The 14,576-nt window shown below is 36.2% G+C and overlaps 1 protein-coding gene across 2 annotated transcripts in view; it reads left to right on the forward strand.

Moving 5' to 3' along the window:
- The first annotated feature begins 760 nt into the window (after window positions 1-760).
- Window positions 761-14,576, forward strand: part of LOC5569925 (short-chain dehydrogenase/reductase family 16C member 6) — a 103,796-nt gene continuing 89,980 nt past the window's right edge. The window contains exon 1 of one of the 2 annotated variants that reach the window (XM_021840187.1): window positions 761-1,361. In XM_021840187.1, the coding sequence (XP_021695879.1) occupies window positions 1,303-1,361 (59 nt within the window). In that variant the 5' untranslated portion in view covers window positions 761-1,302. The remainder of the gene's footprint in view (window positions 1,362-14,576) is intronic. The other variant, XM_021840181.1, reaches the window with a different exon arrangement.

Raw genomic sequence — 14,576 nt, forward strand, 5'->3', positions numbered from 1 at the left:
GTAGGCTGCAGGCATCAAGGTAAAACGTAGATTCCGTAATCTGGAGGAAAATTGATCACTACTTTACTAAAACCTATATTTGTTATACTGTATGATTTGAAAAATAAGTTTAGTAGTTCACAGCTAAGCTTACACAACATTTTCAACAATCAAAGTTAGCATGTTAGTACCAGCGGTTTGAATAGCATCGACATTTCCAACAGTATTACTATTGCTTATTTACACCCTAAAAAACTAAGAAAATAAGTATACAAAACTAACCTTAATAAACATGAAAAAGATCGAAATAATCATATAACATCTATAAGCAAAACAACATAGAATTTCAATGATGCCATCGAAACATTCTGCATCCTTGAGAAAAAGCTTTTCGTAGAGACCCGATTAAATTTTCCCCAGTGATCAATTTTCCTCCGGATTACGGAACCATCAGTGTATAAATCATTACAATTCAGTATAATTTGATGTTGGAATTGAGCTTTAAACTAAATTGACGAGATATGGTCTTCCTACATCGATTCTTCCAAATGTATCTTTTCGGTAATAATTTCCATCAAATTATTCTCAAAATTCATGTTTTGTCAATAAGCTAAGATTGTTTAAACGGTTTGAGCTTGATTCGTACTTTTGGCCAACTTTCATACGGAGTGCTGCCACTGTACAACGGTGGCGATCCAAACTATCCAACTAATAACTATCCATCCATGCATCCATCCATCCATCCGTATGCGGCGGCGGTGGCGGCGTTTGGTGGTTTGGTTCGGTTGTTTGGTCTCCATACGCGGTGCTGGCAGCCGGTCGATAACGACTCATCGGACATAGAAGAGTTCAGTCGCGTTCTAACCGTTTGCGGGCGTGGAAGCTTCCAATAGCGAATCCAAATTTTCGCACATCAATCAGTCAATCAGCCAGTTGTTGCCATTCTCGAGTGTTCCATCCAACAGAGAGAGAGAGAGTCGTGAATTCGGTTTTCGGGGATAAACCAATTAGAGTGCGGCGCCGGTTATTTGTTCGCGAGGTGGTCACGACCTGTGCGGTCCAATCCGATAGTTTACCGCGCGGCTTCGAGTTTCGAAATTTGCAGTGCCTCGTCGTCGTGGTCATTGGCGTTGTACAGAGCGGACGGTCGTGGATTTTAAATTACCCTCTTTTTTCGAGTGTGTGTCACAAATCGGACGTGATTGGAAAAAGAGGGCACCCACCCGCCGAGCAAACTATCGCAAAAGCTTCGGAGAGTTGACCCTGTGACCATTTTTAGTGGAAACTCTAAGTCCAAGTCGGTAGCAGAATAGTTGGGAGAAAATGAATTGCCTGCAGGATTCCAACATCGACAACGCAATTTCGGTGTTCCGCAGCGAGAGGTACGTTTCCGGTTATTGGATAGGTGTGAAAAAGTGCAACTCTGTGTGATGTGAGCGTCTAGGTGGTTGAGTTGATGAATGTCAGAGTGAATCTAGTGGAACGATTATTTATAATCCCCTAGACGAGTAGAGACAGTGAATCGATTATCCTCGAGTTTCCTGTCTACTGTCTGCTATTGCGGAGCATTGAAGCTACAAAACAAGTTGATCAAACATGATTCAGTAATCGAGCTGATCTTAGATTACATTGTTGGTATGAGGTATAACATAGAGAGTGCCTCTTACCAATTACCCAGCGAGAAGGCGATCACATAGATAATTTGTTTCTAAGCTCGTAAACGAATGGACAAAGAGTTGCTTCTAAAGCATTGATGTCTCCCAAGTACAAACCCTTTTTGAAACGTTACACTGTGAAGAAAATAATTAAATAGCAACAAACCTAAGCTTCTAGCTATCGTCCAATCAGTTTGCTTTCCTCCATCAACAAACTTTTTGACAAAGTCATTTTGAAAGAATGATCAGCGTTCATTATCAAAAATGAATGATAATGAACAGTTTGGATTCCGCCATGGACATTCGACCACTTTTACGTTTTACAAATTTGATTCGTTACAACAAATCTGAAGGCTATTCAACTGGTTTTTATCTTCTAGACCTGGACAAACATTTGACAGTGTTTGGCATGAATGTTTGGTTGTAAAATAATAAAAAAAAACATTTTATTGTTAGAATAATCTAAAGTTATCTGTTAAATCATACACTTCAGGTTAATTATCAGAACTCCAAGTCTAAAAAACTTCCTGTCAGAGCTAATGTTTCTCAAAGCAGCATTCTGGGCAGCATTGTACTATATTTTCTTAATTGACTTATCTGAGTTACCTCAAGGATGTAAAAAATCTTTGTTTGTGGATAACACAGGCCTCTCCGCCCATAGACGAAGAACAAGTGTGATCTTTAGTAGATTGAAAAACAGTTCGCATGTTTTTTTTCTTTTTGCCTGCAAATATATATTAATCCTCTCAATGCCTCCAAAACTCTACTTATAACAATCCCACTTTAACCAAATGCTTTGTATTTGAAACCTTCAAGTCACAAAAACCTAGCTTTAAAAAGATCGACTTTAAAGTTTTTTTCAGATTTTTTTTTTCATTTCATGCAAACTGTGTGAGCCTAAAAACAAGTCAAACTTCTACGAATTACTTTTTTTTTGTTGGGTGGAAAATTTTTCATTATACTTGACTAAAACCCGGTCAAACTGTCACTTATTCCCCATTGCATTTAGGCCCCTCAAATGTATCATGTTGCTAAAAAAACGTTCATAACAGCCTAATTCAGTTTGACAACATTAGGATGAGAGAACACCAAGATATAAAAAATGATTGTAATGTTTCAAATGATTCCAATATAAAACAAATTGCAACCGGTCTTTGCACCTATTTGGTCATTCCTATCCGGATTTTCTCTTATTTTAGACATTTTTATATATATTGGGAAGCTTTCTAAGTTCTGTCTTTCGGATGAAGCTTCGCTAAATTCGGAATAATTGTTGTTGTTATCCTTTTAACAACTCTTACCTATCATTGTGGCATAAGGTTAGAACAGAACAACAATCCAGTTGACGTTTTAATGTTTTGTGTTTATACGTTCATTATTCTATGCTTTTTTGATAATATGCTTAAGGGTTTTGTTCTTTTGAACTAATGTTAAGTGAATTCAATAAAAATTGTAGAAAACTGAGATAGTTTAATACGAAACAGTTACTACCGTTTTGTCCGAAATATTCCGAACAGTGGTTGTTGAGCCAACACTGCTGTGCTAGGCCGTATCATCAGAATGACATTGTCATTCAAGAAAATGAATGAGAGGAGAGATGTCAAATTAAACTAGTTGAGTGAATTGAAGCTGATGAGGTTGTAATGCCGTTAAAATTCAATTATATAATTGATATAATTTGTTTCGTTTCCTTGACCCGATGTAAAGTTCAACTAACAGATTATCGTTTATAATAAAGTTCAAATTACAAATTAAATTAGCTTAGATCTCATGGTAAAAATGCCTACAATTTGAGAAAAGTTAAACTATCCGACAAATCACAGAATGTATCACAGTAAGTTACCTAAATTTCTATAAATTAGTAATTCTAATGAATCAGCGAATTCATACGGTTATTTGTGGATGATTTTTAAAATACCGGCTAAGACCGGTTTATGTAAGTATTGCTAAATCTAAATGAGAACATATATTAGAATAATCACGAACATGAATTCCAGCTTTTAGCTGATTCGCACTCGTTAATCGAAAGTTGCGATCTGCTCAGGAGAATTCGGATTTGAGCTTCACAGAACCCCATTTTCGCGGTCACAGTGGTGATTCCAAAGGTGCAAAATAATATTTTCAAAACTTTTTTATGTAGAGGACTTGAATTAAAAAAAATGATCATCCTGTGAAAAATTTTAAGTGGGTTTCTTGAAAAAAAAACACCATAAAAAGTCGAATGTTTGGAATTTGATACCAAACGGTAGTCTTTCAAAACGTCGAAAGGAGTAAATGTGAACCAAACAATCTTTTTTTGTGAGAATGATTAACGTTTTCACTCACACTTAAGGCCAACAGTGACTTCAAGTACATCTAATAGGCTTTTATTAGCTTTACTCAAATACATCCAAAAACTTGAAATCGCACTTGCTCTGTGCACGGCCTATGGTCTATGAACTCGAACCAGTAACCTTCTGAGTTAATGGATCATCAGCTTAGTTGGCAAAGCACTCGTCTTGCATACAAGAGTTGTGGATTCTAATCTAACCTGAGCAAGTGGATTTTTTTTTTCATAATTTCACTCATGATTGATCCATCTTTACCATGCCAAATGAAGAAGTTAATGTTATTTGCTGTTTATTTTTGAATAATATATTTCTCTGCAAAATTCGAATGAAAACCATTGAGTCACCAGATAAAAACAAATATTTATTGTTTTAGCTCATATTCCGAACACCTTGATGCAAATTCCGAACAGCATAGTTAGTATAAAAATAAGTAATGTGTTGTGGGCTTCGTGGCGGTGCAGTTAGTGTTACCAAGCATTTAGCCGCATCGTGTCAAGGAGTGTGGGTTCGATTCCCGCTTCAGTCCGGAAAACTTTTCGTCAGGAACGTATTTCGACTGTGCCATTTGGCGTTGCATGCTAATCCGTTGTCTAGTGTGGTGCTTCCTTCAAAGGGAAAATCGTCCACTGGAATCATTAACGTGTCGGTGTCTTTTTTTTAAGTAATTTCACAGATAAATTCATCTGAGGCTTCGATCTAAAAAATCTTCACAACTTCCAGTATCTACAAAATCTTTGAATACATTTAAATTGAGTTGTAATTGATCATCATTTGCTATACAGGGTTATTACTATATCCTGTCAGTAAAATAAGTAATCATAGAAAAAAATGGTGAAATGAATTTTAATTACCAGTGCATATCCAGTTTAGGACATCTATAACATTTGTCTTTGCTATACATAGAAAACATATTAATTTTTTTACCTCAATTTCCAGCCACAAGCATTGTTTCAGAAGCATTACAGTTAACACGCATGTTATTCAAAAGCATATATGTTAACCAAAAAATACATATTTTTTTCGCTAAAATTTTCCATAATCAGTCTCATTCTATTCCCTAGTAAGTCTAAAAGATTGTGGTAACATACTGTTTCAATCAGGCAATTTTTTCAGCGAAGTTTAGTCAAAAATACATATCTGTGGAAAACGTGCGTGCCAGGTGCAATGCCTTTAAAACAACACATATGATTAAAAACTAAGGTAAAGGAAAAAAGATTTAATCTTTACTTTGTCAAAACAAACTTTATAGATGTGCAAAACAGGATGTACACCGGAAATTAAAATTCATACATACATCTTTTATCTACGAACATTTACTTTACTGACAGGAATTAGTAATCACCCTGTAAATATAACGTCACATTTCAGTGAAATCTTTCACCAAACCCGTCATACGAAATTGAGCGTTCGGAATTTGAGACAGGACGGTATTATCTTCAAGTTTTATTTTAAGAAAAAGTATGCAACAACAAATTTCTTCAAATGTCGAACACTGTGCTCATTCTGTCTCACATCCCGAACACCTTGGTTCAAATTCCGAACAGCACGAACTAATCATATTCAAATGAATAATATCGCAAATAAATTCACCTAAACTGGTTTGACTGAACTCGAACAACTCCCAAATATATAATACACCCCAATCTCTTTTTACAACCGTTATCGGCGGGTCGTAAAAAAATCAGAGTTATTATTATGTTTTTGAAAAATACAACATCTAGATGTGAAAATAGTGATCCGAGATTTTCCGCAAAGTTGAAGCATTTCCAAAATGGTCATTAAAAATTTCATATTCTGATTATTGATGGCAACACTGCTCGATTGATATCAAAAGAGCCAATTGTATGGGGGTGTTATATGCAAATACCAATACATTTTGAAGATAATACAGAATTTTCCCCAAAGTTGAAGGTAGTGTTGCGAGCCATACAGTTTGCAGAAACACAAATGTTCATGTGTCTGGAAACACGGTTTAGAATTAGAAGTAGCTTTTGTTTAACGGATATCTCTAGATCCTGACCACTTATGAAGATGGCGTCTTCGGCAAAGTTGTTTAGTAGCTCAAGCGCTATCATTATAGAAGCCATGAGATTTAAAACTTTGCCATTAGGCAGGGCTAGTGAGCGTGAAATTTTTGTTTTGCGGCTATGCCAGGATCCTGACCACTTAGGAAGATGGCGTCTTCCGCAAAGTTAATCAATAGCTCAAGGACTATTATTAGAAGAAACATGAGATTCGAAATTTTGCCACAAGGCAAAGTTGTTCAAATGCTCGAGGACTATCATTACTTGGTTAGCGCTTGAGCTACTGAACAACTTTGCCAAAGACGCCATATTCCTAAGTAGTCAGTTCTAAGTTTCAAGCTCACTAGCACCACCGGGTGGCAAAATATTGAATTTCATAGCTTAAATAATGGTAGTCCTTGTGCTATTAAAACAATTTTGCCGAAGACGCCTTCTTTATAAGTGGTCAGGATCCTGAGATAAACGCAAAACAAAAATTGCATGCTCGGCGCTGCCTAGTAGCAAAATTTCGAATATTCAAAATTTGTCGTCCAAAAGCTCCCAATTCGGAGAGTCGTTTTAATAAGCGTGTTCCATGGCAACCCATTAAAATTTACAATTATCAACTAGTTTTGACATTTTTCTAACGGATGAGTGTGTTTTTCACGTGCTGTCCGAAATTTGAATCAATGCATCCGAAATAAGAAGCAAAAATGAGGTGATGTCCGGAATAAGAAAAGATCACACATTTCAATTTATTTAAGTTTATTCAAGTTGTGGATATATGATCTTTGACTTACCATTCGAATGGTGAGTCTATTGATAGCTGGATAACGCTGAATTGCCATACCGACTGGTTTACTTTTTGATGACTACTACTTTAAAGAGGTATTAAGTGTCCGTACTAAGAATCTTTATTTCAGTGAGATATTTCGAGCAAATCTCCATTCAAAATCCTAGCTTGGAATATAAGTCTGTTCAGAATTTGAGACAAAATGGTATGTGCTAAACGTCACTCTCAGCATATCTAATCAAATACAATGTAAAAAATGAAAACTGGAAGGAAATTTCAAATCGCTGCAAACTGCTGATGACTGCTTTCGAAGTTTTGATATTCCAAATTTTGATATTTGGTGTTTTGTTTTCAATTTGTTGTCCTTAAACCGTTTGAAGCAATGTAATTTAAAGAGGAAAATAATCAAAGAGCAAAGTTAACTTGTTTTCCATATATGCGTGTCAAAATTCGTTCTTTCAAATGTTTGGGGCTAATTTGATTTCTTTGATTTTCTTTTATGTCTGAAACATTGGTGTGAAGGGAAAAAAACATTTAGAAGACCGAAAATTGTTCCTAGATTTAGCACTGTATATTTCTAAATAAATATGTTCTAAAGCATGAAACAAAGAACGTCGGTCAAGAATTACTCGAGTGTGAACATGGAAAATATATGCTTCTTATCCTAATATATACAAATTCAAACAGTTACAGTCTATAAGATTTGGAATAGAGTAAGTGTTCCCTTAGTTGTGGGTGTTCCTATAGTTGCGGTAGTGCCGTTTTCACTGATTTCATTAAATTAGACACAGAACCGACACTGCCAATTGACGTATTGGCTAGTTGATACACGAAATAGTTGAAAAGAGCGTTCAAATTGCTTTAAAACTGATGAAATATCACTAAAATTACTAAAACTGTTATTGCTTGTACCAATAGTTGCGGTAAAGTGTTCCTATAGTGGAGGATGTCATAAGAAAACCACGGATACCGCAACTATAGGAACGCAAATTAAAAATATACCGCAACTTAAGGAACAGTGAACCAATAGTGGAGGTATTATTTTTCACTGACATGCCGTGGATTACTGCGATGAAATATTTTTTCTCATTAAGCCATTGGTCGTTACTTCCCGTTACAACACTAACATGTGCATTAATTGCGCTTCTTGAATTTAGGCGGTTAAATGAAGTTCAATAGTGCTTAGTACCTCCACTATTGGTACATCTACCCTATATCATGTGCAAATACTTATCACCATAATACTTTACGCCCAGGGTTGACGAGAACATTTGAAAAACAAAAATAGATCAACTGGACTCATCGATGATTAAGAGCTTTTTAAAAAGCAATCGAGTAGGGAGCCATATTCTTGGCACTTTTGATTCACTTCGGTAGTGGAGTTTTTTGAAAGCTACTGAGCTCATATTTGGCCACAATATGCGTCCTATTGAAGTGCGAAGTTTCAGACAATTCGGTCGAGAAAAAACCCCCATGCCAAAGTGAATCATGGAAGTGCCCAAGTAGCTCTGCACCCTATGTACACAATACCCAGAATACAATCAGAATTAAGTTGCGAATAAGTCGAAAAGTCCAAGATAGCCGTAGCGGTAAACGCGCAGCTATTCAGCAAGACCAAGCTGAGGGTCGTGGGTTCGAATCCCACCGGTCGAGGATCTTTTCGGGTTGGAAATTTTCTCGACTTCCCAGGGCATAAAGTATCATCGTACCTGCCACACGATATACGCATGCAAAAATGGTCATTGGCATAGTAAGCATCTCAGTTAATAACTGTGGAAGTGCTCATAAAGAACACTAAGCTGAGAAAGCAGGCTCTGTCCCAGTGGGGACGTAACGCCAGAAAGAAGAAGAAGAAGTCGAAAAGTCAGTTCAAATAATTCAATAGTTAACTGGTAGTACTTGAAGGGTGATTTACATTGAGATTGAAACGATGTAGTATATTCAATCTGAGTTAAGAGTTAGCCAAAATTCAGACGATATTTAGCCAGGAGTGACTCGAGAGGTGTGTTAGTGAGAGGTAGGTCCGAGATGTGACGAGAGCCAATAGAGCCGAAGCTCAGTCAAAAAAGAATAAAGAGTAAGGCGAGAATAGATCAGAAAAAGAGAAATTCTAGAGTGAATCTATGAAAGGTCGAAAACTTCGTCTTGAATTTCAATCAAAAATCAATCGAGAATAGGTCAGGAACGATTTCAGATAGAGATGAGGGTAGGAATAAAAAGCTTTCTAGTTGAATAAAGAGTGAATCAAATGAGTAGGGTAACAAATATATTTTGGAACTCTATATATTTTGGACCCCCAGGGGCATTTTCCTGCAAATTTCCCAGTTTAAATCGAATGCAACCGTTACAACACGTTACACACAGAAATTGAAGACGTCAGAAATTTTTCAAATGTAAACAAAAACATTTTTCAAATTTCTGAACTAAAAGCGTAGAATTTCTGTGATTTTCCATGGTCAATCGATTGATTAGACTATGGGCAAGCATATTATACAACCAGTGTTGTGGATTTTGTCACCAAACGATAAAAAATGCCGGGGGTCCAAAATATATACTTTGAGGGTCCAAAATGTATTGGTGTGTCCAAAATAATGGAAAACAGTGCTTCACAATTCAATTATTTTCGACGTTTTTTGGATCCTACATGATTGAATGGGCAATTTTATCTCGTGGAGGAAATTTTTCTCTACATTTTGGCATGTTCTTTGACTTGGTTACGCTGTGAAATTAATTAATTGCGACAGTAAACTAAAATTACTTCCTTAGGGGGTCAAAAATACGACCGTTACCCTATAGAGTGTAATCCGAGAGCGAATAAAAAAAGTGGAGAGTTGGCAGAACAAAGTCAATTCCGGTGTTCTGCAGTGAGAGGTACGACTTCGATGATTAAAGATAGGTATGCACCTTTGAATCGCCACCTTAAAAGCTGAAAGTTTCACAGAACGCTATTTTTGATGGTAAGGATGGTAATGCAGATATGGGATATTGGATTTTCAAACTTTTTTGAATTTTGAACTGCCCTAATGTAGTATTGTATACGACAGTGTGAAAAAGTGCAACTCGGTTTGGTGTGAGCTTCTAGGTGGATGAACCGCTGAATGCCGGAGTGAAATAAGTGAAATGATTATTCATAATCCACTAGACGAGTAGAGACAGCGAAACGAACAAGTTCACAGTCCCGGAATATCCTGTCTACTGTTCGATTAAAGTCGCACTAGACGTACAAAACAAGTCTCCAACTGAACAAACATAATTCAGTAATCGAGCTGATCTTAGACTATACATTGTTCGTATGAGGTGTAAAATGAAACATGCCTTTTACCGATCATTAAGATAGGTGCCAACCACACAGATTGTTTGTTTCTAAGCTCGTATACTAATGAATAACGTGTTGCTTCTAAAGCATCGATGTCTTCCAAGCACAGCTCTAATGTAATAAGCTTCAGATGAAAACTACAGTCTAAATTACAGCGTTTCTCATATATATGATCACTTGCATCCAGACTTTTTTTTCACATCAAGCTCTTTCTTGATTATATTTGGGGTCGTGCATAAACGACGTGATAATTCAGGGAGGGTAGATCTGGTCAATGACCACAGTTCATACAAATTTTTTAATTTGTTTATGGTAAAGGTGAAGATGAATCGAAGCCAAACCTCAAATTTGCAAGAGCACAAATCTGAAGAAACTCAATTGATTGGTTACTAGCTGATAGTGACCAATCGATTAAGTTTTCAGCTTGAACTGGTGTTCGGCTCTGCAGATTTGTACTCTTGAAAATTTGAAGTTTGGCTTCGATTCATCTTTACCTTGAATGATCACGAGAGCGAAGAGGTGGGTCTGGGAACCAAAAAAAAATGACCTTATGATTTATGGACGGGACTTTGAAAGTTTAATATTGTTACGCTTTAATTAATCGATGAGTTCATAGTTTTATTCATTATGGCACAACAACTTGAATTCAGGATTTGAAACGCCACTTCAGGTCCCATACTTGTTGGATCTGTCTTGAACACTACAACTGACAGCGTTGATCCGGTCGCGTACTGTACGGCGGGATAGCAGTCTAGAGGGATTATGTGCCTATTATGTAATCGCTTGTAGGGTTTCATTCTACTTCGTCGCAGGCGCTATTATTCGTCGTATCAAACTTAAAATGTTCAACTACGGCAGATATTTCAACTTACCTGCAACATAGATTTATTTTCCAAGTGTATTTTTGTGAAAGCGGTCATGGTTTGTACACTTGTACACCAAAATTCAATAAAACTACTGTATTTCGTTATATAACTTCACGTACCGTCGTGCGAAGTGACATTGGGCCTAGGGGGTGACTTTGACCGCCTCTTTCGATGTATCTCATGATTAGTAGGAGCGCCAAAAAACTAATCTATGACCATCTATTGGCTATTTATAACGTATTCTTGCAACTTGCCACATTGTCTTCATTATTCTGGCATTAGCTTGCTGTAAAAATATTAGCTCAAAGTCACCCTTATGGACCAATGTCACCCCGCACGACGGTATCCACTTTTTCACCGAAATCGCATGGACGAACACGATTTGAAAGAAATGCTTAAGAATAGACACTAGTCACACCACTTTACGATACAGGATTCTTCCCGCCCACTGTGTGATTCACTACACCGGGTACCGTAAAACGGGGTAACTTTGATAGTTTTTTTTCGAAGAAAACTGGAATATTTATGCATGCTGTTTCAAAGAATTATAAATTATATTTTTAAAACAAGTACTGGCATCCTAGCTATCGATTGCAGTTGATAGATTGCAAAAAGATTTATTTTGAATGGATATATAATTTTTCATATAATCGAAAGTCGGTTTTCTGTTTTGGGGTAACTTTGATAATGGAGTATGAATCGAACAAAATTGAATGAATTACGAACATTTGTAGGGCATGGCATACCTCTAGGCGTTGACCGTTATATGGAAATTTCTGACTTAGATTACAAAAATGGTCCCAGTTTGTGAAAATACTTTTCGCTAAGAGATTTGAGACCGTATTCAAGTTCTATGATTACTAGGCTGTCAAAGATAAGTAGCCAACTATTCAAAACTACATAAAATAGTGATCGTATAACAGATTGTTTGTAAGCGTTTTGAAAATGCTAAAATTGTGTAAATTTTTAATATCCGTATAAAAAGCCTCAAATGCTCTTGATTCATATGAAAATAGCTCTTACATAAAGTGTCATACTAATATTCTTCAGTTTTGCATTTGTTTTGCTTAACCGATTAACAGAAATTATGATGTGTCGTTTAGTATGTGGTGGGTTACGCACTATCAAAGTTACCCGCATTATCAAAGATACCCCGTTTTACGGTACTTATTTTCACTATGAAAAATCTTCGTAGGTACTTCTTTGCTGAAGGATTTCATTCCAATCATACGCCGTAAAAGTTCTATAATTCACGAAATTTTATGAAATTTTCTCAACGACCGCGTAAAATTGAGAATGTAAAAAGTTCAATCCATCGTACTGAGAAAAAAAAGCTTGTGCGCAGCAATGTGTGCTCGATACTCGACGTAAAAATGAAGTTCCTTTGATTGTGTTGTTTTCGCTGCACTGTGAGCAAATGCCATAATTGTTCGGTAAAAAGAAATTAGTATATTCCATCATGCTGAAGGAATGGAGGGAGACGACCGTAGATCTATATTTTCTAGTAAACATTTTATTATAGCGTTGATATGTTGTGTTTTGACCACTCAATATTTCCCAGTGAGCCGTAAGTTGTGAGACAAATCTGGAAACTAATTGCGACAGAAACGAAAACGATACGACAGATAGAGAATACGGCAAGATGCATTTTCCTTGCATTAGTTCCAAAAAGAGATCAAGATTTATCAAAATCTTATTGTACAATGCTAAAGTCGTTTTGAGAAAGAATTGTTTGGCATCGGTTTGTATCAGCATCATTCACTGCAATACTGGGAAAATTGCAGTTCTCACTGATCAATGCTTTATACAATGGATACTAGCACATCACCCTATTAATTAGCCGGTACAGTAGATGGGATACTACGATATTGGTTTCACCAACCAGAAGGCTGCCCGAGCAGAAGAAAATAACTACTGAATACCAAATTGAGGTATTCCATACCAGATAATTTCCAATACTTACCACCTGAATGAGGTATGAATGAGCTCTGCATAAGAGGTAAAATACCTCAAATAATACCTTCTGCATATTCTACAAATACCAAGCTGATAATAAGATCAGGTATTGTAATACCTAAATAATACTTGATGGATTTTCATATAAAAGTGATTTTTTTCAATACTAGTTCAATACCTCCAGCAGTCCTCAATAGCTGTCGAATACCAAAATGAAGTATTTTTAATTGTTTTAAATTTTTTTTCAAATACCATTATAATACCAAAATGAGGTATTGATAACTGAACAATACCTAATTCTGGTATGATACCAAAATATGGTAGGCATAAGTTATTGGCGAGTTATTCTTTCTTCCTCGGGTGCCGGTAGGCACAATGTCATTGAAGACTTTGGGTTAGTACGATTGGGACATTCCTTAGACATCCATTCCCCCGAATTGGACGTTTCCCAATGGCACACTCGAATTCAGTATTGAACAGCACATTTGCCACAGCAGTTCCTTGTTGTGTACAAAATTCAGGACTGTTGCAAAACAATGTAGTGTAACTCCACGCTTTTCCGAGCGGTACTTTTTGCAATCCATGATTGACTGTAGGAGTATCTATAGCTTCTGAACTTTTGCTATGGATACTCTATACTTTAAATGCATCAGGTAGGGTCGATCCTGTTAGTTTCCCCCTTTCTATCGCACTGAAACACTTTAGATAGCTTCAGGTTACCATCTGACTTTCATTGATTACTGTCTTCGGAAAGTATTACAGAAATTTATTTCCTTTAGCGTCATGGGGATGCATCTCGTGATGGTACTTGTCAATCTTCCTGAAGGCGGTATAAGTGGATCAAATAATATTCGTCCCGGTGTTGCTCACCAAAAGGCCGGACACCACTACTGCTAATATCTATTCCTACAGTAACACCAGCTTCAGAACTTTCATACTTTTCCTATAAAGACTACATCAAAATTTTTCGATTTATAGAACAACATTCCTAAATCTTCTTTTGTTTAGTTTGATTCAAAATAATTTCTTCTAGTAGTGTTACATAGGTACAATTGCGCTACCATATGTGTGAGGGAGCTTAAATTTTAATTCAAACTATTTATTTAGATCACTTTTTTTACAAAATCAATGGTACTTAGATTGATGACTCCTGAACTGCCCATGAAAGCATAACTATCTCATATGGATTTTCAAAACAACACTTGTTTTGATCGTAACATTCATGTTTCAACATATAATTTATTACGCATATAAAGAGTAACAAACTTTTTTTGAAAATTCAGTGGAAAAATATGAAGTTAGTGTAGTCCCATATTGAAAAATAAAAGCATAACGGTCTTTATATGAGCTGTAATCCCAAATAGCAACTGCCAAACTTGAATTATGTTCAAATTTATATTTTTTTTTGCTAATGAATAGTAGCAAAATGAGTTATCTATGCGGTAGCGCAAAATTTATTTGTTTGTTCATCTTCGACTATGTCGCACATACTGCTTCCTTATATACTGAATTAACAAATCAAAACATATATTCGCTAAGTGCTGTACAGACTTTTACAAAGCAATTGAAAACAGAACATTTCATTACTGGACTGGATTATCCAATTATTCTTTGATCAGGTCTCCTTGACATTCAGGTCTCCAAACTGTTTTAGTGCTGCTTCTAAATTCACGGCATC

This window comes from Aedes aegypti, chromosome 1, assembly GCF_002204515.2.
Source record: "Aedes aegypti strain LVP_AGWG chromosome 1, AaegL5.0 Primary Assembly, whole genome shotgun sequence".
NCBI classification, from domain to species: Eukaryota; Metazoa; Arthropoda; class Insecta; order Diptera; family Culicidae; genus Aedes; species Aedes aegypti.